The sequence below is a fragment of the Chelonoidis abingdonii genome, chromosome 26 (genome assembly GCF_003597395.2).
Source record: "Chelonoidis abingdonii isolate Lonesome George chromosome 26, CheloAbing_2.0, whole genome shotgun sequence".
In the NCBI taxonomy this organism is placed as follows: domain Eukaryota; kingdom Metazoa; phylum Chordata; order Testudines; family Testudinidae; genus Chelonoidis; species Chelonoidis abingdonii.
In genome coordinates, this window is record NC_133794.1 from 6,304,905 (window position 1) to 6,331,997 (window position 27,093).

Below are 27,093 nucleotides of genomic sequence, written 5' to 3' on the forward strand. Positions count from 1 at the left end.
GCTCCAAGACTTGGAGAAGGAGGAAGATGGGCTGAGTGAGAAGGTAAGGTTCTCTTCCCATTGTTGGTGCCTTACCCATTTCTGCTGCTCGACCCGTTCCCAAAGAGACGCCCACGCTTTTATGGACTTTCCTGAGTTGTAACTTTCATTAAAGGGGTTTTTGGTACCGTGCACACATGGTGTTTACTCTGGTGCTGCTCCCTGGTACAAGAGCACTCCTGCTCTGCAGCCATGCAGTGGATATTTCATGAGGTGTTTCTGTCCTCCTGGATTTGACTAGGTCTCTATGTCAGGCCTACCAAGCAGCGTTAATTTGCAGAAGTGACTTGAGTGGAATTTAGCTGATTTCTCAGCTGTATCCTGCATACTTGGCCCAAGAGTCACGTCCATTCTGAAGTCTGGCTTCAAAGTGTGATTCATTGGCCTGGCATGGCAGCTCCTGGAACTTCACAAACAGACAATGCAACAGTTCCAGAAGGTCCCAAAGGCCTATCTGAGGTTGGGCCCTCTGTGCTTGGTGCTGCACAGACATAGCGAGAGAGGATCCCTGCCCTGGGTTGGAACTAGGGCTTGGCTGGTCAGGCCTAGTGGTCAGGGCCAGTCCCAGAGACCAGGGGCCTACATCAGGGGTCAGAACTGGGGCTGGAGCCTAAGAGTGGTAGCTGGGGTTCGGGACTGGAGGTCAGGGTCCTAGTACTGATGCTATGCCAGGGGTGGGAAGGAAGCCAGCATTCAATGAGAAAAGCCGGGGTCAGAGCTCAAGCACTGAAACCTGGGGGCAAAGCCAACATTCGAGTCCAAGGACCAAAATCAGAGATCGGGGCCGGAGTCCCAGTTCAGTGGCAGAAGCCAGGGGTCCAACAGTGAGCCAAGATACCGCTCTGTCGCTACAGCTGCTGGGGGAGGGTCCCTCTCGTTGCACAGATGCTTCCTGGAATGCCCCCTGGACCAATAGGTACTGCAGGGGAAGTCTTCCGAGGCAGTACTTCCGGTAGTCTTCATCTCCACGGGGTCTGTGCGGCAGCGTCCGCGAGCGGACGGTGGCTGCCTGGTGGTGACCTGGAGGCACTGGCCTTCCTGCAACCTGGGTTCCAGTCCCATCCCTGCAGAGCCTCGCACCCTGAAGAGCTCAGTCTAAATAGACCCGGGCTGGGATGGGGAGACTTGCCCAAGGCCATCCAGCAGGTCGGTGGCAGGGCCAGGAAAAGAATCCAGGTGTCCTGAGTCCCAGGCCAGTGTCCTCCCCGCTGGGACGTGCTGCTCACCCTGCCCTTGTTCTGAAAATGCCCCATTGTGGGGGGAGAGGGGGGCGGGTGTGTGGCTCTGGAATCCGACTGAATAAGGAGCTAGGAAAACTTTGTGAGAAGGGAAACGGCAGATTGACCGCCGGACCAGAGAGGTGAACGCTGCAGGCTTGTTTCAGTAAGAGCCTCTCGCTCATCTGCTCCCCGGCTCCTCAGACACATGCTCCTGCAGTGAGGTCATAATCCTGTATTTATTCTATCAGTCCGTTTCCATAGAAACTGCTGTCATGTCACACACTGGGCTTCGTGACTTCACTACAGAGCTGGGGACGAGGAGGCTGGAAACTCAACCTGCACCATGAATCCTGGGACTGCACCACAGTGGCGAGACGCTTGGGTGGGGGGGCGGGGGAGGGTTCCCAGGAGGCTCGGCTGAGGTCGACATGCCCCAGGGCTGGCTGGATTTAGCAAAGGCATGACCCAGCAGAGAATGTGCTGCCTACAGGTCACGGTCGTTGGTAACAATCCCTGCATTCGTGGTATTGCAGCCCTAAACCCTGAGCAAGAGTAAGTGTTGTTGGGATAACCCCGGATTCTGGAAGGGCTATAAATGCTGTGGCCTCAGGGTGTAGGCTTGGACTTCTTCAACTATTGGGGAACCCGCCCACCCCCCTTACTGTCTCTCCCAGGGCTTCATGCACCGTCTTCTGACACAGCAGGTCTGGCCTCTGTTGGAGGTGGGGGAGCTGGGCCCCCACTCTGGCAATCTTGCTGTGACATATCAAAGCCGCCCTCCGCTACTGCAGTGAAGGAGCGTCTCCCTGCGAATGGCAGCAAGGCAGCCCAGGCCCCAGTAACAAGCAGGCTCTTTCTCCTCCCCCATGAACGTTGGGCGCAGAAGCTGCCTGTGCCCAGAAGGAAAGGCCATGGGAGCACCCGATGCCCATGTGGCTGGGGGAACTGGTCGCAAGCTTGTTGCCTGTAACACCTGCTCCTTGTGCCCTCAGGAGTGCGTGAAGGAGAAGCTGAGTCTGGTCCATGGCTTCCTACAAGCAGATGCACAGAATCAGCTGAGCGACCTCGAGACCAAGCTGCACAGAGAGGAGCTGTCAGAGGTAGGGTGTGTGTGTGTGTGAGAGAGAACACACTCCTGCTGCCTGCATACATGGGAACGGGGGGACCAAGATGTAGGTGCTCAGGGTTTCTGCCTGGGCGTCCTGGCTTGTACAGTCAAATGATGGCTCAGAATCTCTGGTTTCGTTTTTTAAGATAAGGTAGCTAAGCCTGGAAACACGACCTGAGTGTAACTGATGTCTGTCTGCATCTGCAGCCAATAGCTACAAGAAGCATGAACTGCCCTGTTCATCTTAACTCTGAAGCCTGCTGCCGCCCGAGCAGGTGCAGGGCCGCCTGTGGCCAGGGTAGCTATGGGGACCCAGGGTGAAGTGTGTGCTGGATTCAGCCCTTGGAGGGCTTTGTGATGGTCCTGTGCTGTAATTGCACCTTGCTCCCGTAGGAGGGGTACCTGGCCCGGGTGAAGGCCTTGCTCAGCAAAGAGCTGTCGGTGGAGAATGGGGACGCCGCAGCGCTCAGCCAGAAATCCAACGGGTGCTCCGAGAATGGCGCCTACGGCAGCGATGAGGACTCAGAGAGAGCCGGCCCTGAGGGGGAGGAGGACAGCGCTATGGAGATGGAGGAAGCCGTGGCATCCTCCTCCTCGTCATCGGCAGCCATGTCAAAAACCCGCAAAGCCAGGAGGAGCAAATCCAACAGCGAGAACAAAAGTAATGAGCTGGCCTTGGGCCTCCCTGGCAAGCGAGGCAGGGTCTGGGGGTTCTGCCCCCGCGAGCTTCGCTTCGCTGTGGCGTTCTCTTGCTGATTCAGGGCAGTCTTACTGAACCCTTTCTAGACCCTCAGCTGAGATGGGGCTGCCCCCCACCCAACTCTCCTCAGTGCTTCACCTGAGTACGGCTGGCTCACCACTTCCCGTGGGGAGGCTTGACTAGCGAACTCCCCTTTGTGACTGCCGGAGTGGGGTGGCCAGCTGGTTTGTATGCTCGCCATGCCCCTTGGGAGCTCTTCCTCGGGCTCGTGTAAATGCCTGCTTGGCTGTAGACACCTCGCAGTGCAGAAGTGGGTACGAATTTCTCCTTGGCATCCGATAGCAACCTCACCCACTTCCTGTACCCTTATACAATGCATAGGGTCAGACTCCAGGGGGCAAGAGGCACGTTGCCCTGTGATGTTTAGGTTCATACCTCCTGGTCTTGCTCTGTTCACTCTTAAAGCAAATGAAAAATGAGCAGAAATCTCTGTTGCGCAGGAGCTTTGGAAGCAAACGGCTCTGATTTAAATGCTGGTGGTGTATTGCCGGAGCTCTTTGGCACAACGGAGCTGATGATCCCTGCCAGTTAAAGAATGGGAGGAGGGCAGGAGCTCTGCTCAGGTTTGATGTGTCGGAAGGAATGTGGCGTAGCCTTGTTTCTCCTCCTGGGCACAGGGGAATGCTCGGCACATGGCGCAGGAATGGCTGATGGCAGACGATGGCCAGATTCTCAGCTATGCTGAGGCTCTTCTGTGGTGCTCTGGCTTCAGAGCGGGTGGAAGCAGACCTCTGGTATCCCCCCTGCACACAGGGTCCTCCCTGGTTGGTGTGGAGCTGGTATCTGCCCAGTTCCCAGAGTAGGGGGCTGGTTGGGGGCATGGCTGGAGTGCACAGCTCTGTGGCTATTCTGTCCATCCCAGGGGCCATGGGAAGCAAAGCGTGAGCTAGAACAGCCTCGAGGCTGCTCTAATCTACGCCAGGAGTGGAGCAGGCAGGGAGTGCAAAGGTGGGTCAAGATCAACTCTGCTGCTTCCTCACAGGCTGGAATGGAGTAAAGGAAAATCAGGCCCTCAGGGTGGTGTGTGAATGCGCTTGAGTGACACGGGCCGTGTGCTTTTCTCTAGCTATGACTGACAATGGTTCTTCTCCCTGCAAAGTAATGATTGCTCTTTTTCTTCTGACAGAATCCCCAGCCAGTTCCAGGGTGACCCGGAGCTCTGGCAGGCAGCCGACCATTCTAGCTCTGTTTTCCAAAGGGTCAGTACATCCTGCAGCTCCTGGTTCTGGTTCTGATTCTGGTGGGGTTTTTAATCTCCTAACAGTTTATTTTTGTCATTGGCGTCCTCCCTCTTCTTCGTCGTTCTCTTTGCACGGCTGCTCATTCAAGAGTTGGTATGGGTTCTTGTGAAAGATTCCCAATGGATCCTAATATTTGCAGGCCCATGACTGTCTAACAGCCTCTGACTTGCACATCCTGTAACCAGCAGGGGAATGACCTGAAGCTCAGAAAGGGACACCTCAGCTTGAGCATCTGTTGGGTATCTTAGCCCACCGGGGTCCCAGTCCTCGATCGGCACGTCTCTGATACACGCAGTGTGCAGTGCCTGACACCCTAGGGTCCTGGTTCATGGCTCGGTGACAGGAATATCAGCTGGTATTATTTTGATTGGCTAAGTTCCGTTTGTTAGGGTGAAAAGGAAGCTGATGTTCTCTCTGTGAAGGTCAGAGCTGTGGTGTGGGCTAGTGGGTAGGTCTCTGGGCTGGGACTTTGCAGCACTGGCTTCTGTCCTGGCGGTTCCACTGGCCTGCCTTGTGACTTTGGCCAAGTCACTTCCCCACTCTCCCTTTTCCCTTCCTCCCCCTTGTCTGTGTAGATTGTGAGTGTGTTTGGGCTGGGACTGTCTCGTGTTTGTGTAGAGCTTGGGCCAATGGGCGCCCAATTTTGGTTGCTATTGAAATGCAAAGAGTTAATAGAACCAAGGTGTAGTGGATAAGAACGGCTTCGCTGGTTCTGCGATCAGTTTTGTAACCACAGCTGCTGCTATTGGCAGTGCTCAGACAGCCCATTAAAGCTGCTTTCACAAACTTCAGGCATACTGCGCTGTTTGGGTCTCTCTTCCCATCGCCTTCTCTCAAAAGCAATTTGCTCCTTTCAGAGAACTGATCTTTCTGTTGGTTTTTACCTTCATACCCAGCAGATCCAACAAACGCAAATCGGATGAGGTGAACGGAGAAGTGAAGCAAGAAACAAATCCAGAGAAGGAGGAAGAAGAGCTAGAAGAGAAGGTACATCTGGCACATGTTTGAAAACAAATTATTTGACGGTCCTCTTGTTAGGCTATTAAGGAAGAACAGTCCGGCAGATTTTAAAATATTATTAAAGTTAACGTTTCGAATCAAATGTACACAAGTTAAGAAGGAAGGTGCTGTGCGTCTGGGGTGGCGTTTGGGTTATGGGGGATTGCAAGTATCGGTTACAAGGTTCACGAGGTACCTACATATCACATAACCAGCATAGATCCAGATTGGGGTGTGGGAGTTTTTAAAGCATCAGTTGATAGATGGGGTCCGGTATGCCGTCCATGGATGTATTAAGAGTCCAAGTCAGTATTGGTGGAGACAATAAGTACATGGGAAGGGTGCGTCCCTCGGTCTGTCAGGGACGGGAGGAAGTGGGTTATTTCCCTGGTCGATGGTCTCGGTTACTCGACTTGGTACTGGTGTCCTGTGATGTGTTCTGTGTAGATGTCTCTGGACCATCTGATGGTGTCGGACACCATGAGCTGTCTCATGTATTTCTGCTGCGACCCCAATTTGCTTAGTTTGTAAAGCTGTTGGGCTCTGACATGCATTTCTTTCTTTCACCTCTACTTCAAGGAGCAGGATGAAAAAAGAATTAAAATTGAAACCAAAGAAGGGTAAGAGCAGCTACAGTTTCTTTAATCGGGTGTTGGAATGTTCTGGCTTGAGTGTGCATGGACTAGATGACCTCTCGAGGTCCCTTCCAGTCCTACGATCTGTCTGCGTGTGTGTTTCTCTTCGCAGAAATTTGTCACAGGCTCTGTTGTGGCAAAAGACAAAACAAAAAATCAAAAAGATTTTCTAGCTGAGTTTTCCTGTCCGTGTCCGACTTCATCACCCTAAACCTGGGGAGGCAGAGACAACGTTAAAGAAATGGAAGCAATTTAGTGTCTGAAAGAAAAATGTTCCTCTGGTAGTTGACTAATTTATTAAGCTTCTGAAAATATAGATGATTGATTGGGTCTGGCTCAGTGAATTCCTTGTTTGTGCTTCCAGCTGTGCTGTTGCTGTGAAGTCTGGGCTTTCCAAAAGGCCCTCATGGGGCCCGTTTTCAGCAATGCCCAGGTGTCCTGTTAAGTCAGTGGAACATCGGGGTTGTCTGTACGCAACAGTTGTGTTTCTCCATGCCTCAGTTTCCCTATCTACATATTGAGGATAATGAGATTGAGCTGTTTGGTAAAGCGCTCTGAGATCTGCGGATGAAAAGCACTCAAGAAGAGCGAGGGATTGTGATGATGATATAACTCTGCTGGTGTAGTTAAAGCAGTACAGCGCGCCTCCAGCGTGAATGTGCTATTCTGGTGCAGCTTTTCTCGTACAGGAATCACTTACACAGGTGTAAGGGCTTGCCTGCACTTGGAAACTAACCAGAACATCTCTCCGTGTGGACGGTTTTATTCCAGAATCAGAGTGCCTTTTTCTGATTGAATCTGCTTTCAAAGTGGACTAAGCTGAACCAGAAAAAGGTGATCTTATTCTGGAATAGGAGCATCCACATGGAGATTGAATTCACACCCTACCTAGTCCTGGATTAACTTCCTGGTGTAACTGCAGCCACACTAAGGTCTGTTTTTATTTAAAAAAGCCCCAAAAACCCACCCGTACCCCCAGCCAAGGTAGTTGTTGTAGCAGTATGACACAAGTGTGTCGAGAAGGTCCCTGGCTCCTGAGACACTTAGGTCCTTTTGGAAGTTTGACGCTCCCACAGCTGGGCATGTGCCTCCCTTCGCCTGCTCGGAAAAGCCCAGCAGTAAAGTTCGGTGAAATGCAGAGTTAATCAAAAAGAGTGAAAGCAATTCACCCCCATCCGAAGCCCCCAGTGAGTCTGGTAGCATGTCTGACGCCCCTTTCAAACTGGTGAGAATGAGTGTGGGCTTGGGGGAGGGCGCTCTTAGTATTTTCAGCTGATCTCTTCTGCTTCTTGGGCCAAGGGCTGGATGCTGGAATCTGTGAGCAGATAGTGTGTGAGGAGTTCAGTGCCTTCCTGTAGCACAAAACCACTTCAGCTAGAATGGTGCATTTGTTTTGTGGGGCGTTGGCAATGAAACGTTTGCGTGTATTCGGGTCTCTCGAACAGCTGAGAGCACTGGGTATGCAGGTGGTGGAATAGCCTTGCTAGGCTTTTTTGTCCTTGCCTTCATTCCTTGTCTTGATGTATTTTGTGCCCAGGTCTGAGATAAAAGAGGAAGCTACGCAGGTTAAAACCGCACCGCCTGCTAAAGTAAGTGGTTTTTCCTGTTCTCGTCAGCGCTTGGGCCCTGTCCGAGCACTGCTGACAGCTTTTAAACCACTCGCAGTGGCAGCAAGTCAAGAAAAAGTTCTCTCCTGTGCACGTCACTCACACCTCCACGTGATCTTTAAATGCAGCATTTACAGCACAAACGAAATGTAACGAGGGCACGTGTGTGTTGTGTCAGTGCAGTGAGTCCTTCCTCCTGCCATGCCTGTCCAGGTCAGAGAAGTTGCTAAACGCCTGGTCCTAGACAATGTGTGAGGGAGGCACTGGTGGTTGTTTTACTGCTCCAGATTCCTGGTCGATTCAGGACTGGCCATCAGCGTGGGAACATGCAGTGATGCTTACGGAGGGCTGAGGCTGGTAAATGGCAGAACTGTTAATGGGGGAAGCTCCTGATGTCTCGCGTTGTTTCCTTGCAGACCACGCCTCCCAAGTGTGTCGACTGCAGACAGTACCTGGACGATCCCGACCTCAAGTTCTTCCAGGGCGATCCGGACGATGCGGTAAGCGGCTCATTGCTGGGGTTTAGAAACGTGGCCGTGCTGCTGGGAGTGAAGGTCCAATGTGCCCCTCTCTCTCTCAGCTGGAGGAGCCGGAGATGCTGACAGACGAACGCTTGTCCATTTTCGATGCCAACGAAGATGGCTTTGAAAGTTACGAGGATTTGCCCCAGCACAAAGTGACCTCCTTCAGGTAAAGCTTCTTGCACTGGTTCACCAACAATAGTTTAGCAATGCTGCATTTGTACCACCTGGGGCAAATCAGACTCCAGGGGGGTTGCTCTCTTCTGCACAACATGGAGAGGCTTGGTTCTGCCTTGAGCACTACTCTAGGTGGTGAGACTGCTTCCCATGCACGTAGCCTGGAGCTTGGTTCACGGGCGTGCAATCCTTTCTGCCCTGGCCAAGGGAAGTATGCATCTCCCCGTGTCTGACGCAGGATGTGTAAATGCAGAGCTGTTTGCAGCGAGCCCTGGATGCTGGCTTAAGCTGAGTATTAAGTGTAACATCCTTGAGGTGTTGAAAAACGTGTGATCGGGAAATGTCCTTTCTCCTCTCTTGCACAGCGTCTACGACAAAAAGGGTCATTTGTGTCCGTTTGACACCGGGCTCATAGAGAGGAACATAGAACTGTACTTCAGTGGTGCTGTGAAACCAATATATGACGACAACCCTTGTCTAGATGGTAAGTGTCTATTGTCACAGAGCTGGGGGCAGACACCGGCCTGCCTGGTATCCTGGGACTTCCTCAGTCTGTGTCCTGAGGATCAGTCCAAAGGCCTGGGAAACCCAGTCTTTGTGCCGCCAGTGGAATCTTGGCAGTGTGAGGAACGACCTCTCCTCTCAGGTGACGTTGCTAGCACTAGGTTACTGCCACAGAGTAAATTGTTCGGTATTTCTGCAGGAGTTCGGTTATGGTGGGGCGGGGGGCAACATGGCAGTGCTAATTCTGAACTAAAGTTCAACACCCTGTTAATGGCAAATGTTTTAAAAGCAGCTGTGCTCTGATCTGGGCCAGTAAATCAGCGCGCAGGCCTGGTTCTTCGGGGATGTGCAGTGTGTGCAGTACGCTCCTATTGTGAGCTGGTAGTGTTTCTCACCCGCTCTGATCTGGTGCCAAGGGCTGAACAGTGTGTGGCAACAGAGAATCTGGGCCCTGGGCAACAGAATCCGAACCCTTGCGGTGTGTGTGTGTGTGTGTGTGTGTGTGTGTGTGTGTGAGAGAGAGAGAGAGAGAGTGGTGATTGTGTGTGTTGTGTGTGTGTGGTGTGTGTGTGGAGAGAGAGAGAGTGTGTGTGTGTGTGTGTGTGTGTGTGTGTGTGTGTCTGAGAAACATCCTTGCTCTTCCCCGTTCAGGTGGCGTCCGAGCCAAGAAACTAGGTCCCATAAACGCTTGGTGGATCACTGGGTTTGATGGAGGAGAAAGAGCCTTGATTGGCTTCACTACAGGTAGGTCCGCAAACAGGCGTTTCAGGGGGCTTCTCCCTTGGGGGGGCTGGCGGGATCCCTCTGCTCTGCTGCTCTGAGGGTTAAAGATTCGGGTGCCCCACGGCTATGAAGCAGCAAGCTGCTGGGGGTGGGGAGTGGGAGCTGAGGCACTCGATAACCGCCACAGCGGGTTGCTGCAAATCAGTTGCTGATGCTGGGGGGGTCCTGTTACACAAGCCACGAAATGGTGATTTTTCTCTGGACTCATCCATACGCAGCTGCCCCAGTGTAACTCGGGGAGGGGTTTTAAACTTGCCAAAGGCCATGTGCATGTGGGTATTATTTTGGATGATACCAACGAGGAACACAGTGATGCTAAACAGAGCCAAGCCACTCTTGAATTGAAATCTGTGTAGACGCTTGGGGGACTGACAGGACTCTGCTTCTGAGAGGCCTTTACACTTTTCCCATCACACGTTCCTTAGCTTGTTTGGGCCTTTCGGCTGTTCGGTGACGTGTTCCATAAAGCCCCTGCAATCACCGTCTCTGGCAATCTCTCTCTGCTTCAGCCTTTGCGGATTACATTCTCATGGATCCCAGCGAGGAATACGCTCCCACCTTCGCCTTAATGCAGGAGAAGATCTACATGAGTAAAATTGTTGTGGAATTCCTCCAGAACAATCCCGATGTCAGCTATGAGGACTTGCTGAACAAGATTGAGGTGAGACATGGCGTGGCCGTCCTCTGACCCACAGAGTCTCCCCGTTGGGTTCCCAGCCCCCAGGGGCATTGCAGACAGGAGCCAAGGGGTCACGGCCATGCTGCTAAATGTCAGGGGGCACTTGGCGAGGTGAGCGAAGGATTCCAGGACATGTCCTGCTATGGGAACCGCTGGACTAGCTGACTCTGAACTCTTGGGCCATTCCCACTGTCTGTGTGAGGCTGTGTCCATCTGGTCCTCCCCATTGAATGGGGTGTGGGTGAGAGCGAGGAGATGGATTTTATTTTACTTGTGGTTTGTCTCGAGCCACATTGTAGGTTGTTCCTCTTTACTAAACCCTCTGGAGGGTGGAGTTCTGCCTCCAGTTCTTCCCTACAGCGAGGGTGAATGTCACTCGTCCGCGGCTCCCCACAAGGCTGAGGCCTGGTCTGAGGGCTGATATGGCTGCAGCGTTGCTGCACGAGGGTGAATCTCAGCCTCGCTGAGGGAATGGGAGGCTTCCTTTCCAGTCACTCTTGGTGAGTTTGTGGGGCTGCCCTGAGTGGCCTGCACCCCTGTGTCCGAGAACCAGGGACCCCGAGACTCTGGCTGCCTGTGAAAAGGTCCGTGCCGTTGGGTATAGAGCTGCAATGCTCTCAGGTGGTGTGAGGCATGTGTAGGCGGGGATCTCCCGTGACCCTCTGCTGCGTCGTTTCAGACAACGGTGCCTCCCGCTGGGCTGAACTTCAACCGCTTCACGGAGGACTCTCTGTTGCGGCACGCCCAGTTCGTGGTGGAGCAGGTGGAGAGCTACGATGAGGCCGGAGACAGCGACGAGCCGCCCGTCCTCATCACGCCGTGCATGAGAGACCTGATCAAACTGGCGGGCGTCACCCTGGGGAAGAGGTAGGGGTGGTGGGAGCTGCCCCTGGCCCGTTCTGCAAACAGCTGTGCTCTGCTGGGGGTTATACAGGCACTGTGTCTCGGGCCTTGCCTCTGCCCACCGCTATGCCATGTTGAATTCACGCCCTACCTTATTCCGGGTAACTTCCCTGGCTCTAGACAGACCCCAGGGATCTATATGCCAGCGTGGGTTGAGTTGCCATAAGGGGCTCCTGAACTCGGCTTCCTAATCAGTCCAGCTGGGTGCAAAGAAAATCCCCTCTGCGTTGCTGTTTAGGGAGCCAGGGCGGTCTGATGGTTAAAACACTGGGCCAGGATCCAGGAGACCTGGTGTCCGTTCCAAGCCCGGCCACAGGCTCCCCATGGAAGCTTGCGTGAGTCTCTGCATCTCTGGCCTCGGTTCCCCGTGTGATCCTTCCTTCGTCAGTCTGTATTATGGGAACTCTCTCTTACGAGCACATTTTCAGTGCCTTTTAAGGGGCTTTTCCTGCCAAGCCAACAGTTAGACACGGGTTGTCATGAGATTCTGTACCAGGTACTGTGCCAACTTGCTGCAGCTGGCAGAGGTGTGTGAGGAGAGTGGTCAGTGGCATTGCAAGTAGCCAGAATTTTCCATCCCAGTCTCTGGTGGGAGAGGGTAATGCCAGCGGAGCAGGACCATGGTGCAGCGGGCAGTGCCTGAGCTGCTCTCTGTTCCAGGCGAGCAGCGAGGAGACAGGCCATTCGGCATCCCACCAAGATAGACAAGGACAAAGGGCCCACCAAGGCTACTACCACCAAGCTGGTGTATCTCATCTTCGACACCTTCTTCTCGGAGCAGATCGAGAAGAACGAGAGAGAGGAGGACAAGGAGAACGCCATGAAGCGCCGGCGCTGCGGCGTGTGTGAGGTAACCAGCAGCTGGGGGCTCAGGGGAGAGTGCTGAGGAATGGCTTCGTGCTGCCCCTTGGGCTGTGTAGCTGGCTGGACGTGGTACCCCAGAGGGGAAAGGCTCAGTGGGGCGACGTTCTCCTTTCTGGGGATAATGCATCCATTTCCCTGCAGCCTGAAGAGGGGAAACACTGAGAACAGTGCGGGGAAGGGAAGGAAGCTGTACTGTGTCAGGGCGGCTCTGCCATTTCCCTCCAGGCCTGGTTCTCCCGGAGGCCCCTTTGGCACCTCCAGAGCCAGCCAGGGCTGCTCTGCAGTGGGTGGATGCTAAGGAGCAGCATGGGGCGCTCGCTCTCCACTCCAAATCCTCTTCTAGTCAATGTGAGTCTGTCCACAGGCTTTGCTCATGCCCGTACTCTGCTGCCGCCCATGGGCGGGAGCAAGCCCTGATGGAGCCAAGCTCCTGCTTCCGCTTGCGAGCGCCACGTCCTTGGGGACGAGTTGCTCCTATGGCTCCTCCACCGTTCGCAGCCACTCAGCCTTCTCCTTTCTCCCCTTCCCTGCAGGTTTGTCAGCAGCCCGAGTGTGGAAAGTGCAAAGCCTGTCAGAACATGGTCAAGTTTGGTGGTAGTGGCCGGAGCAAGCAAGCCTGTCTGCAGAGGAGGTAAGCGAGCACCTGGGAGCTGTGCAGAACCGGGGAGGGTGGATGCTGGGGGCCGAGCAGGGGGTTCCTTTACTCCTGGGGGCAGCGGACGTTACTGTACAGGGAGTCAGCAGTCTCCTGGCAGGACAGACTGAAGAGCTGGTGCTACCCGGGATTGGAATGACCAGACAGGATCAGAGGAGGGGCCCCTCTAGTCTGGTCTCTGTCTTCAGCAGGGCCAGCACTGGCCATGTCAGCCGATAGCCAAGAGCCACAGCAGCAGACAGCGATGGGATAACCTGCCCCTGGGGGAGATTCCCTCCTGACCCCCAGTCACGAGAGCTCAGCTCACGCCCTGAAGCACAAGGGTTTATGGCCCTTCCATAGTGCTCAGTAGTTTGAGAGCTTTCCCGGTGTAAGTCTGGATAGGCGTGTTGGCCACTCCACTGTGCTCTCGTTACGTTGAACCCGATGCTATCTATCGACGGGGCGGAGGGACGTGCTGCCCACATTAATCTTAGTGACACGTCCTTTCTGTACCAAGCCAGACCAGACCAGACCCAAGTAGTGATGTGATTATAAAACCGGAACAGAAGCGAGTGAAATTCCCTCCTCTTCCACTGCAGAGTGGGGCAGGGATGGGACCATCTGGCCCTCTCCAAAGGGGCTGAGCACGGAGGACACAGCAGAATGGCTTAGGCAGCAGCATGCTAGAGTTCGGGATGGGCTGCAGCTGGGAATAATGGCTAGAGGCTCGGGGACCGGGGGTGGAATCTGGGGCTGCAGCAGCATCTCCCATGGGAGACAGTGGAAGCCCTGGCGTTGGGATGGGCTGAGCAAAGCACTCGGGAGCCTGTTGAAGGAGCTGACCTGCCCTGGCGGGTGGCGGGGATGGAGTGCGTGGCCCCGTCAGTCACCGGATGCCCTGACTGTCACTGCCACCCTAGGTGCCCCAATCTGGCCGTCAGAGAAGCAGATGAAGACGAGGAGGTGGACGATAACATCCCCGAAATGCCATCCCCCAAAAAAATGCTCCAGGGAAGGAAGAAGAAGCAGAATAAAAGCAGGATTTCCTGGGTGGGGGAGCCAATCAAGGTAGGGCCGGAGGAGACGTCTCGCTGGCAACGCATGTTCCCGCCCAGGTAAACGGGCATCGATGTCGTGAGCAAATCTCCCCAGCGGGTGGAACGTTACCTGCCAGCTGGGAAGCTGCAGGGTTCTCGCTGCCGCCCCATTGCCAGGCCTTTAATGCAGCACTCGCGCACAGCCCCTGCTTTCCTTTGCGAACGTGGATCTGCTGCGCTGGGTGCAGGTGCCACTTGCGTGCTGCTTAGGGAACTTGCAGCGAGATCCGCCGCGCAGGTCTGATTGCGTCTCTGTGACATGCGCAGGAGCGTTTGAGATGTACCGGCCAGCTGGGGGAATTAGGGCTTCTCAGCTGCGCCTCCTTTGTCCACTATAGCCTGTTTGTTTTGCCAGCGCGCTGCATGGGGAGCAGATGTGGGTGGGAGTTTGTGGGCCTGTCAGAGGTTAACCCTCAATCAGAACCTTTCCTCATCTCTGTGGGGCTCGAGGCCTTGCTAGAACCGAGCGTCTCGCGGGAAGTGTCGAGCGCCTGTTGTCTGCAGGCTGGGGGGTGGCTTGCGTGACGGCTGGGCTGTGGTCGAGGAATGCAATGCAGGGGCCAGAACCCCTGTCTCTGGGAATAGACATGGGTGAGCGTTCACGGCTTCTCCAGCCCCACCAGTGAGGAGCTCTGCTGCGGTCACAGCGGGAACGCTCAGTAAGGCTGCTAATGAAAGCCCCTACCTCCCTCGTACGGGCTGCCCTCATGGCCAGCACACCGGGGGCTGAGCCAGGGACCCCATCGCTAAAAGCAGGAGCCGCTGCAGCTGCAGCCAGAGTGCAAAGGCTCCTTAGCAGGGACTGTCAACTCATGGGCTCTGCGGAAGGACAGAGAGAGCTCACCGTGGGCTCCATGTGCTGTCTGGAAGAGCAGGGGAGTGTCTCTAGCTCTGAGCCACGAGAGAAATGAGAAAACTCCAGGTAATGGGGTTTCTGCCGGTTCTAATAAGCAGGCTTTGTCCGTAGCGCGACGGGAAGAAGGACTATTACCAGAAGGTTTGCATTGATTCCGAGACCCTGGAGGTGGGGGACTGCGTTTCCGTCAGCCCCGACGAGCCATCCAAGCCTCTCTACCTAGCCAGGTTTGTGGCAATCTGGGGGTGAACACGCATTTCTCTGCGTGCCGGAGGGGTTCTGGGCAGGGGCTGGTGCAGGGATTACAGGCGTGTCCTGCAGTGATCACACAGGGGCGTTTCCTGCAGAGATGTTGGGAGATCCCTGTCTGAGTGAGGCTGTCGCTCTGCTGTTACTGATTTGTGTGATGGTGGGTCCTGGAGGCCCGAGCCTAGAACCTGCCCGTACCTACGGTAAGAGACCTGCCCCAAGGAGCTTGGTCTAAATAGCATGACAGATGGGTGGGAGAGGAGACTCAGGCTCTCGGAAGGCAGGTGACTTGCCCGTGGTCATCCAGCAGGGCAGTGGCAGAGTTGGGAAGAGAACCTGGGTCTCCGGAGTCCTAGTGCAGAGCTCTCCCCGAACCCTCTCTGCCTGGGGTCTCATTTGCCCCAGCACCACTCAGGGTGAAACTTTTGTAGCCCAGCCAGTGATGAGGAAAGCGTCTTTCCCTTGGCAGCCTCGGGGTGGTGGTAAAACACAAGCCCTTCCCTTGCAGAGTCACTGCGCTGTGGGAAGACAGCAGTGGACAAATGTTCCATGCCCACTGGTTCTGCCAGGGCATCGACACTGTCCTGGGAAAGACCTCGGACTCGTTGGAGCTCTTCCTGGTGGACGAGTGCGAGGACATGCAGCTGTCCTACATCCATGGCAAAGTGAACGTTGTCTACAAGGCTCCCTCGGAGAACTGGGCCTTGGAGGTGGGTGGCTGCAGTCGTCTTGGCAGGCCTCTGGTGGGAAAGCGAGCCTAGCGGGAGAGCGCTGCGTGGCTCGGGACCTAGCTTAGTCTGCTTATCTTGGGACATCAGCAAGTGGCTACCGCTTGAAGGACACAGCTGGTCATTGAGCTAGTAGAGGCTTGGCGAAAACGGCTGTCCAACGAAATGGACTCGATTGCTTAGCGGCCCCAGACAAGGTCAGGGCCCTGTTGCACGAGGGGCTGTATGCACAGCTAGTGAGAGGTGGTCCCTCTTCTGAGGAGCTTGCAGTGTGAACAGATGAAGGGTGGGAGCGGAAACAGAGGCACAGAGAGAGGAAGCGCCTTGCCGACTGTCACGCAGCAGGTCAGTGGCAGAGCTGGGAATAGAACCCGGGGGTCCTGGCACCCCTCGTTCTCGGAATGATACACGGGATCCGTTTGGGTAACTTCCTGGAGAGAAGTTTGCGAGGGGAACAGAGGTTCCCCTCCTTCCCCCACGTGTGACGCTCTTTTGATAAGTATCCTGAGTACGTAACAACAGTCTGTCCGGCGGTGGGATCCAGCCAGCTGCTCGCCCCTAGCTGCAGGACCCCTATGATTTGTCTTTCCCCACAGGGGGGGCTGGACATGGAGATAAAGATGGTGGAAGACGACGGCAGAACCTATTTCTACCAAATGTGGTATGATCAAGAGTACGCCAGGTTCGAGTCTCCTCCGAAGCTCCAGCCCTCGGAAGACAACAAGTACAAGTGAGTGCGTGAGGCTGCCTGGCTGGCGGGAGCGAAAGGCTCCATCGTCTCTCCAGAGATGGGTTTAGACGCAACTCGCCTGAGCTCTGGTTTATTTGTACTCGGGTTATTGGCCAGCTCAAGGCAGGCAGAGCCTGCGCATAGAGGAGCTTCAAACCAATCAGGGCGGGCTGGCTGGTTCTCATTTTCTCAGCGCAGCCATCTGGGGCACTGTGCTAACAGTAATCTGGGGCTTGCTGGAGGGTATTGTCGGCTCATACACACCGAACGATGAATTTATCTAGTAGTAGTTTCAGCTTCTATCCTGTATCAGAGGGGAGCCGTGTTAGTCTGGATCTGTAAAAGCAGCAAAGAATCCTGTGGCACCTTATAGTCTAACAGACGTACTGGAGCATGAGCCTTCATGGGTGAATCCCCACATGACATGCATCCGGCGAGGTGGGGATTCACCCCCGAAGGCTCATGCTCCAATACCTCTGTTAGTCTATAAGGTGCCACAGGACTCTTTGCAACTTCTATCCTGGCTCAAATAGAAGTGTTGATTAAATCCCCCCCAGGACTCCCCAAAATCTCCCAACACCCCCCCCCCCCGCATCTTAAGTCAGTGTGGGGTACGTGTGAAAAGCAGCAGGTGTGATGTTTGTCGTGCACGGATCAGGCCCCCATTGTGTTAGGCGCTGTGCGTACAACAGAGGTGCAGTCCCTGCCCCCAAGAGCGCAGGCTGCAGCACCCATAAATATCTCAGCTGCCCTTTGCATCCAGCTCCGAGCCCTCTGTTTCCCCCACAGGTTCTGTATGAGCTGCGCTCGCTTGGACGAGGTGAGGCAGAAGGAAATACTCAGAGTCATGGAGCCCCAAGAGGAGGTGGACGGGAAGATGTTTTACGGCCTGGCAACAAAGAACGGGGTGCAGTACAGGATAGGGGATGGCGTCTTCCTGCTGCCGGAGGCTTTCTCCTTCAGGTTGGTTCTTGCCAGGCGGCAGGGGGTGTCTCTTCTCGGCAGGGTTTATTCACAGGCCCCATGGCGGAGTCATCTTCAGTATCTCCCAGAACAGAGAACCCAGCAGTTGTAAATGGATTCCTAGGTTTTTAAGTCTAGAAGATCCCTGTGTGACCTCCCGCAGAGCTCCTCCCCTCAGTTGGGCTCTACAGAAAGACACACAGTCTTGAGTTAGAGTGTATGTGATGGAGTATCCGCCCTGTCCGTAGGCAAGTTGTTCCCCTGGTTAATGGCCCTCCCTGGTTGGAAGAAAAAAAAAAAATCTGCACCTTATTTCTAGTGTGACTTCTGTCTGGATTCAACTGCTGGATGCAGGGTTTCATTCTGCCTTTTCCTACTCGGCTAAGGAGCCCTCAGCTGCCCTAACCTCTTCCCCATGTAGCCAAGGAGCAGGTCAGCTCTTCACCCTTCTTGGGTAAACTCCGTAGATTGAGCTTCCTTGGTTGGTTTCTGGACATGTAAGCCCCCTACAGCTGCTGGGTGAGTTGGAATAAAGTTTCTCAAGAGGCAGGGGGAAATGTAGCAGGACACAAAGCTGGTCTGGCTGAAACTCGGGTAACCTGGTTCTATAACGTGTCTGGTGCGCAGAGTAGCAGAGGAGAAGATTCTCACGGGTGTGTAGCAGCCTCCCTCTGGGAGTGGCAGTACTGAATCGCTAGGCCATGACCCAAACATCATGCAGCTGCCTACAGGAGGGTGTTGTCTTTGGGTCGTGCCTAGGAGCCCAGCATGGAGCAGGACCCACTGCGCGAAGTTCTGCACAAACACCCAACAGTTCCTGCCCCGAAGAGCTTCCTGCCCAAGTGACTCTGTCTTGCACCCTCCTCTGAAGCAGCTGGTCAGAGACGGGACAGGGGGCTAGAGAGCTCGCTGTGTCCGAGCCGTTGTGGCAGCTCAGGAGACGCGTATTCCGGCAGCATCGGGGCTCTGAAAACGCCTGGGCTGCACACGCGGAAGAGGGGACCCCACAAGATCTCGTACCTCCTTGCTGCAGGCAGGCTTTCTGCTTCGTCAGAGGGGCTCCTTAATCAGGGAAGGGCCCTGGTTCCGAAAACAGTGTCGCTGCCAGGCCGGGGCACTTCGGGGGGCTGCGTTGGATTGTCCCCTGAAGGGTGGATCGGTGGGCAGCCTCTTACCCCTGCTCCGCTCTCCCCCAACCCCAGCATGAAGCTGGCCAGCCCAGCCAAGCGCCCCAAGAAGGAGGCTGTGGATGAGGAGCTGTACCCAGAGCACTACCGCAAATCGTCCGAATACATCAAGGGCAGCAACCAGGATGCCCCGGAGCCGTACCGCGTGGGCCGCATCAAGGAGATCTTCTGCAGCATACGCAGCAACGGCAAGCCCAACGAAGCCGACATCAAGCTGCGGCTCTACAAGTTCTACAGGTGAGCGAGGCTGGGCTCGGGCAGAGCCTCTGGAAGGTCCGTTTGGGGGGAGCCGCACGAGTAGGGGCCTTCTCTGCCCTGTCCCCAAAGCAAAGCCAGCATGCTGCGTAGACAGACCAGAACTCTCCCTGGAGCCACACAGGGTCCGTCTACGCTCAGCCAGGAAGGTGCTTCCCAGCTCGGTCAGACAGACATGCTAGCTCTGTGGCCAGGGATAGCTGAACGGGCGGCTGCCTGAGTCCAAACCTCCCCAGGGCACGTACTCCGGTGGCTAGCCCGAGCCACTGCCTGTGCTGCACCCAGCTATGCTGCTGTTTTTAGTGTGCTAGTTTGAGCAAAGCTAGTGTTTGTGTGTCTGTCTGAGGTGGCAGCATGCGATGCAGACATTCCCTAACCCAGTGCTCCATTCAGCCCTAGCCAGGTTCTGCACTGTTCCTAGGTTTCCTCGCAGCCCTGCTCAGCCCACACTCTAGGTCATCCTTCAGGAGCTACTCCCACCTTTTTGCGTGTCCCGCCGGGATAACAAACCAGCTGCTTTGTTTATCAGAACGAATCTAACGTTCTCCAGCAAGATGAGCCCCAGCTAACGGGGGATGAGAGATTTGGGTGAACGTTCCTGTCTGTCTTCTCCAAGGGGACAGACTTAACACAGTGGATGTTGGAACTCAGGCAGTGTGCGGGGTGGAAGCGCAGTCCCTTTCCCCACCCCCAAAGCACACGCCCTGGTGAAAGTGACCTGTCTGCTGCAGGCCTGAGAACACCCACAAGTCCATGAAAGCAAGTTACCACTCGGACATCAACCTGCTGTACTGGAGCGATGAGGAGGTGACGCTGGACTTCAAGGCCGTGCAGGGCCGCTGTAGGGTGGAGTACGGAGAGGACCTGACGGAATGTATTCAGGACTATTCTGCCAGCGGGTCTGACCGTTTCTACTTCCTAGAGGTAACCTCTGCTTGGAGAGGCACTGGGAGGGCGGGAGCGAACAGAGCAGGTGACGTGATACGTGAGGGGTTGCTAGAACTGACTTGCACATCATAAACATCAGTAGCTGAGTTCTGGGGCACACCACAAGTCTCGGGGACTCTTTGCACCTGCTAGGGGAGTGTAGCGCTGTTTGACTCTGCCAAGCGTTGTTGAAAGGGACGTGGCCCCGTCTGTCCTGAGCCGGCCAGCAAGGGTGTGAGCGGTTCTCAGGGGAGTCCAGGAAGAAGCGGAAGAGCCCTCTCTCTGAGAGCCACCAGAAGCTTCGCTGTGGAGTTGAGGGCCTGGGCTGTGTACAGGGGGCAGTTTGCAGGATCACACGGGGGCTTAGACAAAGGGGTGGGTGGATTCTGGCGCTGCCCTACGTTAACTGAAGCACCGTAGTGCTCACGAAGACAGCGTCCCCCAAAGCCCCCAAACACCAGCTGGACTGGTGGCATAAAGGGTACGCGTGAACCTTACATCTGTTCTCTTTGCAGGCTTACAATGCAAAAACCAAGAGCTTTGAAGACCCCCCGAACCATGCCCGCCGAGCTGGCAGTAAAGGCAAGGGGAAAGGCAAAGGCAAAGGCAAGTCTAAATCCTGGTGTTTTTGTCTCTTGCAACTTTTTTGTAGCTGCTTCTGCTCCATGTTACTGCACAGCTTGCCCAGAACCGTGCAGGGAAAACAGGGAAAGCTGCATTGTGCATAACCAGACACAGAAATGCTGGTTTGAAGTACTGTTCATGCAGGATGCAGGTGTGTCTCTTGCAGCGCTGTAAAGGGACAGCAATGTGAAACCTTAACCCGCTCTCAAAAGCTTAGAGTAGTTTCCTGTATCAGAGTCGTGGCCCAGGCCCCTGTTGTGCTGGGAGCTGTACGTTGTTTGTTAGGTGTATGACAGTAGCATCTATGGCCCAGACCCCCAAGGAGCTCAGCCTGGCATGTGCCCAAGCTGTTGTGCTGGTTTCGTGTTTCTTCTCTCCCTCGTTGCTGCATGAAAGAGCCACACGAAGGGGGGGAAGGACCAACGTACCTTCCTGGCTAGGGGTGGGGACGAAAGGCGGCGGGGTGGTGAGAAGGGGGAGACGTTCTCTTGCAGCGGACTTAGGGGGAGGCTCTGGTGCGAGTGGGTTAAACCCGTCCAACCAGCGGAGGCTTTGTGTTGGTTTTAAGTGATGTAGAGATGGGGGAAGGATCTGCATTTCAAACGCTAGCAAGGAAATAGACCGTGGGGGCAGGGGGGTAATGGTGCTTGGGTGCCAGCCTGCCCTTTGGAAAGCAGCCCCTTAACCCACCTGGAGTTCTCGCCTGCTCCTGACCGCGGCTGGAGAGGCGGCCGGGTACCGGCACAAACGGTCTCCTTTCCCTGCCCAGGCAAAGGCAAGTCGGCGTCTGCCTCGGAGCAAAGCAGACAGGAGGCTGCCGAGGTGAAGCTGCCCAAACTGCGCACCCTGGACGTGTTCTCCGGCTGCGGGGGCTTGTCTGAGGGATTCCACCAAGCAGGCAAGGAGTGGGGTGCAGAGCAAGGGCCCTGGGGGGGACCCTTCCTCCTTGCATCTCTTCAGTGTGAATTCTTTCTAGTACTGTGGTGCCTGGGGTCCTGGCACGAGCGAGTCCCAGAGGGGCCCCTGTTCCTTGGCTTTCGCAGGCTGGCAGCCCCTTATTTGAAAGCCAAATATGTGTCACCCCCTTAGGTTTACCATAGCAGCAGCAATGAACCGCTGGCACGTACCTGTGTTGCCAGAGGCTGGCAGACAATACTGGAGCTTGAACCGGGGGTGGGTGGAGGGGGGAGCAAGAGTCGCTTTGCTATAGTAGATTGGAGCATCCCCCACTCGCTGGTCGCAACTCACCAGTCTCGGCTGCCCGCCTGCGAGCAGGCTCTGGAGCTCCACGGCTGATTTCCTGCCTCCGGACAAAACCTCTGCTCTCTCCTGCTGGGCCCTGCACAGATGCTCGGATGAATCAGTCCCTGGCCAAAGAGCTCGCAGCCTAGATAGACCCAGGGGCTGGAGGGGAAACTGAGGCACAAGGGAGGGAAAGGGACTTGCCCAAGGTCAGTGGCAGAGGCGGGAATAGAACTCAGCTGCCCTGAGTCCCTGTCCAATGCTCTGCTCACTAGACCGCACCACCTCTAGCAGCCCCCTACCCCCACCCCACACATGCTCCCTGAAAATGACAGAGCCGAGTTGGGTGGAACGGGTGTGAGGTGCCTGCCGTGGGCTGCTGCTGGGTCTAACGTCCTTGGCTCCTGCTCTGTCCCCAGGGATCTCAGAGACGCTGTGGGCCATCGAGATGTGGGATCCGGCTGCCCAGGCCTTCCGCCTCAATAACCCCGGCACCACGGTGTTCACCGAGGACTGCAATGTGCTGCTGAAGCTGGTCATGTCTGGTGAGAAGACCAACTCGCTGGGCCAGAAGCTCCCGCAGAAGGGGGACGTGGAGATGCTGTGCGGCGGCCCGCCCTGCCAGGGCTTCAGCGGCATGAACCGCTTCAACTCCCGCACCTACTCCAAGTTCAAGAACTCCCTGGTGGTCTCCTTTCTCAGGTGAGGGGCCAGGCCTTGCTGCCGGCTGCCCATCCCGATGGGTGTCTGGCTGCTGCTGGCGTACCTGAGAAGCCCCCTGCATCCATGTATCGGAGCAGGTGGGCTTTGCCCGGGCATGTCCTGCTAGGGAAATGCAAACTGGGTCTGCAGGTGCTGCCGGGGCTCTGGGCCCCTCGCCTCCCATGGAAACTTCTCGGGGTCTCGTGTGACCTGTGCTTGGCGAGCTCTGACCTTAGGGTAATGGCCAGACATACAAGGAAACTGAGGCACAACAGAGTGGGGGATGTGTCTTGCCCCAAGGTTAAAGAGCCCAGGAACCCGAGTCCTCTGCTTTAACGACTGAACTGTCCCCGAGGGTGTGGTGAGGGTGGAAGGGGCTGCTGAGGACTCTCCAACGGCCATGTAGCCATCGGTGGGGTAGGAAGGGAGGGGCACTGGACTGGGATTCGGCAGACCCAGGCAGGTCGCTTCATCTCCCCTGGGACTCGACTCCCCTCCACCCCCAAACCGCAGGAGACTTGAGCTGCCTCTCAGAGCTTCCAAGCCCCTCTCGGTGTTTTGGGGTGAGAGTCACCAGAATTGTGCAGAACCTCCAGTGCGGAGGGTTAGTTTGTGGCACTGGCGCCAGGGTCTGTCTGCTGGCCCGGCAGGAGCCTGTCTCTAATCTCGCTTGTCCCGTGTCCACCCCCCATGCAGTTACTGTGACTACTACAGACCCAGGTTCTTCCTGCTGGAGAATGTGAGGAACTTTGTCTCCTTCAAGCGCTCCATGGTGCTGAAGCTCACCCTGCGGTGCCTCGTGCGAATGGGCTACCAGTGCACCTTTGGGGTGCTGCAGGTAGGAGCCAGGCATCGGCCGGGATCTGGGGGCCCTGCTCCGATGGAGGCTGTCCTAGCCGGAGACTCGGCTGGGCTAAACCCGCCTCTGCCAAACTCATTCCCCTCTGGCCAGAATTGCAGCAGGGACACCACCCCGCTGAGCCCTTGGGCCCTGCTCCCTTGCCGCTGTTCCCATTCTGCCGCTCTCCGGTTCAGGACGCCACGGCAGGAACGCTGCCTCCCCTGAGCCCTTTGGCCCTGCTCCCCTGCCACCGTTCCCATTCTGCCGCTCTCCGGCTCAGGACGCCACGGTCCTGTGCTGGGGGGACAAGCCCATGTTCGCGTTTGCTCAGGACGCTCTTCCTCGGTCCAGGCGGGTCAGTACGGAGTGGCCCAGACACGCCGAAGGGCCATCGTCCTCGCTGCGGCCCCTGGAGAGAAGCTGCCCATGTTCCCTGAGCCCCTGCATGTGTTCGCGCCCCGGGCCTGCCAGCTGAGCGTCGTGGTGGACGACAAGAAGTTTGTCAGCAATATCACCAGGTGAGCGCGTCTTCGGCAGGGCTGTGCACAGGCCTGGGGTGTGGATGGGGCCCCTGGAGTGACGGCTCTGGACGCCTGGGAGAGGAACAAGCTGCTCTGAGCTGTGCCGGCTCTTCCCTTGTCTGAAGGGGCTGGTCAGTGACGGGCGGGGGCGAGCTGTGACCAGCTGGGTGACCATTTCCTTTATTCCTCCTAGAACGTACTCGGGGCCCTTCCGAACCATCACGGTCCGGGACACCATGTCTGACCTGCCGGAGATCAGGAACGGCGCCTCGGCACTCGAGATCTCTTACAACGGGGAGCCGCAGTCCTGGTTCCAGCGGCAGATCAGGGGCTCGCAGTATCAGCCCATCCTCAGGGATCACATCTGCAAGGTGAGGGCGTTCGCTGCGGAAAGCAGCACCTGAGCCTGGGGGGGGCGCTGCTGCAGGGGCACCCAGACGCCCCGACTGGGATCAAGCCCCTGTTGGACCTGGCCCTGCGCAGACAGAGCAAGGGACTGGCCCTGCCCCATAGCCAAGGGTGGGATTATTTCCCCTTCTTACAGCTGGGGGCCCTGAGCCCAGAGATGAGCATGGAACCCAGGCCAGCCTGCCTCTACCTGCCTCTGAGTCCCCAGCAGCGGCAGCGCCTTGCGTGCTCAGGCCCGGCCGGGGGGCGGTATGGGGCAGGGGTAATGCTGGATCTCGGGCTTGGCCTTGCAGGACATGAGCGCGCTGGTAGCTGCTCGGATGAGGCACGTTCCCCTGGCCCCGGGCTCAGACTGGCGCGACCTGCCCAACATAGAGGTGCGGCTGTCAGACGGCACCACCACCCGGAAGCTGCGGTACACGCACCACGAGAAGAAGAATGGACGCAGCAGCACCGGAGCGTTGCGGGGAGTGTGCTCCTGCGCGGAAGGTACAGGGCGGGTGCCTGCACAGAGCTGGGGGGCAGGGAGTGGCTGCAGGGTCCCACCTGTGGGTGGTGCTGAGGGGAGGCGGGACAGGGGGACTGCTAATTAGTTCCTCTCTTGACATCTGAGAGCCCTTCTCATTTTAATGAGCATAGACTGCATCCTCTCGTCTCTGACCCGTGGCTTGTCCTTGTTCTCATTAGCCATCTTGTGGCAATGAGTTCCACAGGTTAAACACTGGGGATAGAAAATGTGTCAATTCCGTGGCGCTTAATTCCTAGGGCCAATTGTGCTGGGTCCTGGGATGGGACGTACAGGAACCAGGCTGTCTGCCCAGCTTCCTTGCCACGCTCCCCTGTAGTCCGCTCCTTGGCCCATAGCTCAGAGGAAATCCCTGTGCTCTGTTCCCTCCCGCAGGTAAACCGTGCGACCCGGCAGACCGACAGTTCAACACCCTCATCCCCTGGTGCCTGCCCCACACCGGCAATCGGCACAATCACTGGGCCGGGCTATATGGCAGGCTAGAGTGGGACGGCTTCTTCAGCACCACCGTCACCAACCCGGAGCCTATGGGCAAACAGGTACGTCAGCGCGGCCCTGGCGCAGCCCTGTGGGTGAGCTGGGGCTCAGCCATGGCTGCCGCTGCGTTTTGGGAGGGGGCGTGAATGTTGGGGTGCAGAGGGGGGCAGGGAGATGTCTGCACAGCCAGTCGCTGTGGGTTAAATCACAGCGGGAAGATCCACTCTTTTGCTGGGGCTAATCTCAGCAGCTGTTTCTCGGGGGCGCGTGCGCAGGGTCTGGTGCAGCACCTACCCCAGCACCCCGTCTCGCTGCCATCTGACCGGCTGGGAATTCACAGCTGCCTCCGTGTCCCGGTTCCCTTTTCCAGGGCCGAGTGCTTCATCCGGAGCAGCACCGGGTGGTGAGCGTGCGGGAGTGTGCGCGATCCCAGGGCTTCCCGGACACCTACAGGCTCTTTGGCAACATCCTGGACAAACACAGACAGGTGGGTGCTGCTCCCTGGGGAGGGGGCGAGGTGCTGGGCGGGCCGGTTCCCCTGCACCCGGTGGGTGCGGTGCAGCAGGGCCAGTCCTCCATCCCCCCTCCTCCATTCACATCGGTGTGGGGCCAGTGTGAATGACTGCACATGGTACAATGCAGTGGAGGGTCAGAACCCCGGCCTTTAACGAAAGGCCCTTTGCCTGGGGAATTGGGGAATCCAGAATATGGGTTCCTGTCTGGAAGGAGAGAGGCTGGCTCAGAATGGGGTCATTGGGCGGGTGATCGCAGCGGAGGCTGTGAAAGCTCTGCTGCCCTTACCCGATGTAACATGGTCTGGATCTGCACAGCGCTCACGGCTCCCCCGCCTCTCTTCACAGGTCGGCAACGCAGTGCCTCCGCCTCTGGCGAAATCTATCGGGCTGGAGATCAAGTCGTGTGTGTTGGCAAAAATGAAAGAGGAGGCCACAGGTATCTCAGGGCACAGGACTCCTAGCTGGTCTGTGCTCGCGCTGAGGGAAGCTGGAAATGGCTCCTGTTCGCTCCCCTCCCGCAGGCCCAAAGCAGCCAGCGCAGGAGCTGCTCTGCCGGGCGCATCTCGGTTATCGATGGCAGCGTCAGTTGGGTAACGTGCAGCTACTGATCTCAGCAGGGCACTTGGTAGCTCATGCCCCGTTGGGGCAGTGCACGCTGGGCTTTGACGCCGTCCCAAGCTGGAATTGCACTTGAATAATCTGCCCTTCCAGGGACCATTTCATTCCCGGGATCAAGTCTTGCTCTCCAGCTGGTGCTGGCGTGTTCCCCCCTCGCGTCCATCAGAGCAGCTCTAGGTAGGGAGGGTCAGGGGATGAGCAACTGGCTGCATGTAACGAGGAGGGGCTGCTGGCGAGCCAGGGTTTGTCTGCCTTGCTGTGCTGCTAAACCCCGTAGAACGAACCTGTCTCGACAGGACTCCCGAACCGTGTTCTCCAAACTCAGGTGATTTTTGGCTGTTTGTGTTAAAATGCCTTCTTTCCAGGGGGAAAGCCCTTCTTGCTGCTCAGACCCCTTTCACAGGTCCCAGGTTTGGCCCCCAGAATCGCTAGTCACTCTTGAAAATCTCAGCCTTGCTTCACACGTGGAGCTGAGCTGGGGGCGGGGGGGCCCTCGTACAAAGGAGCCAGCGAGCAGCCTGCCTTCTAGGCCAATGGTGTCTCTTGTTCCTTCACAGATAACAGCAAACCAGAAAAGATGGACACTCTGGACTAGCGTGTAGATCTCCCACCTCCTCGTTCTGGCCCCTGGACTCCCAAACATGCACTGATTTTTGTTTGTTTTGTTCGATGACATGATGAGGTCTGTCTCCGTTCAGCTGTTCTCATGACCAGTGTTCGTCTCCTTGGCTGACCTTGGAAGCTGTATGTGATGGTCAAATTATCAGCTACTAATCATTTTAGTGCTCAGCTGTGCAGTGCCCCCACCGTGCATTCTGGATTTTAAGGAGGATGTTTTTATTATGCATTGTATTGAAAATAATCAACCACTTGTATAAAGTGGAAATTAATCCTTTATGTAGTTTTTATATGTTGTAATATTTCTTCAAATAAATCTCTCCTATAAATTA

The 27,093-nt window shown here is 56.2% G+C and overlaps 1 protein-coding gene across 1 annotated transcript; it reads left to right on the forward strand.

Annotated features, from left to right (window-relative positions):
- Window positions 1-27,093, forward strand: DNMT1 (DNA methyltransferase 1). Its single transcript, XM_032793164.2, has 33 exons — window positions 1-43; window positions 2,252-2,359; window positions 2,761-3,028; window positions 4,254-4,326; window positions 5,268-5,355; window positions 5,947-5,987; window positions 7,540-7,591; window positions 8,026-8,109; window positions 8,190-8,299; window positions 8,673-8,791; window positions 9,463-9,555; window positions 10,104-10,255; window positions 10,953-11,140; window positions 11,837-12,026; window positions 12,574-12,671; window positions 13,598-13,745; window positions 14,742-14,857; window positions 15,388-15,589; window positions 16,204-16,337; window positions 17,127-17,300; window positions 18,503-18,724; window positions 19,474-19,666; window positions 20,185-20,275; window positions 21,063-21,191; window positions 21,955-22,237; window positions 22,934-23,075; window positions 23,430-23,596; window positions 23,793-23,970; window positions 24,301-24,496; window positions 24,909-25,072; window positions 25,381-25,497; window positions 25,871-25,961; window positions 26,701-27,093. The coding sequence occupies exons 3-33, from the start codon at window positions 2,929-2,931 to the stop codon at window positions 26,736-26,738; spliced, it is 4,173 nt and encodes a 1,390-aa protein (XP_032649055.1). The 5' UTR covers window positions 1-43; window positions 2,252-2,359; window positions 2,761-2,928; the 3' UTR covers window positions 26,739-27,093.

Bases quoted from the DNA above. Each gene is read 5' to 3' on its own strand.
- DNMT1 (XM_032793164.2), top strand. From the start codon at position 2,929: ATGGAGATGGAGGAAGCCGTGGCATCCTCCTCCTCGTCATCGGCAGCC. The intron at 11,141-11,836 runs GTAGGGGTGGTG...TCTCTGTTCCAG, and splicing joins GGCGTCACCCTGGGGAAGAG to GCGAGCAGCGAGGAGACAGG. The intron at 23,597-23,792 runs GTGAGCGCGTCT...TATTCCTCCTAG, and splicing joins TTTGTCAGCAATATCACCAG to AACGTACTCGGGGCCCTTCC.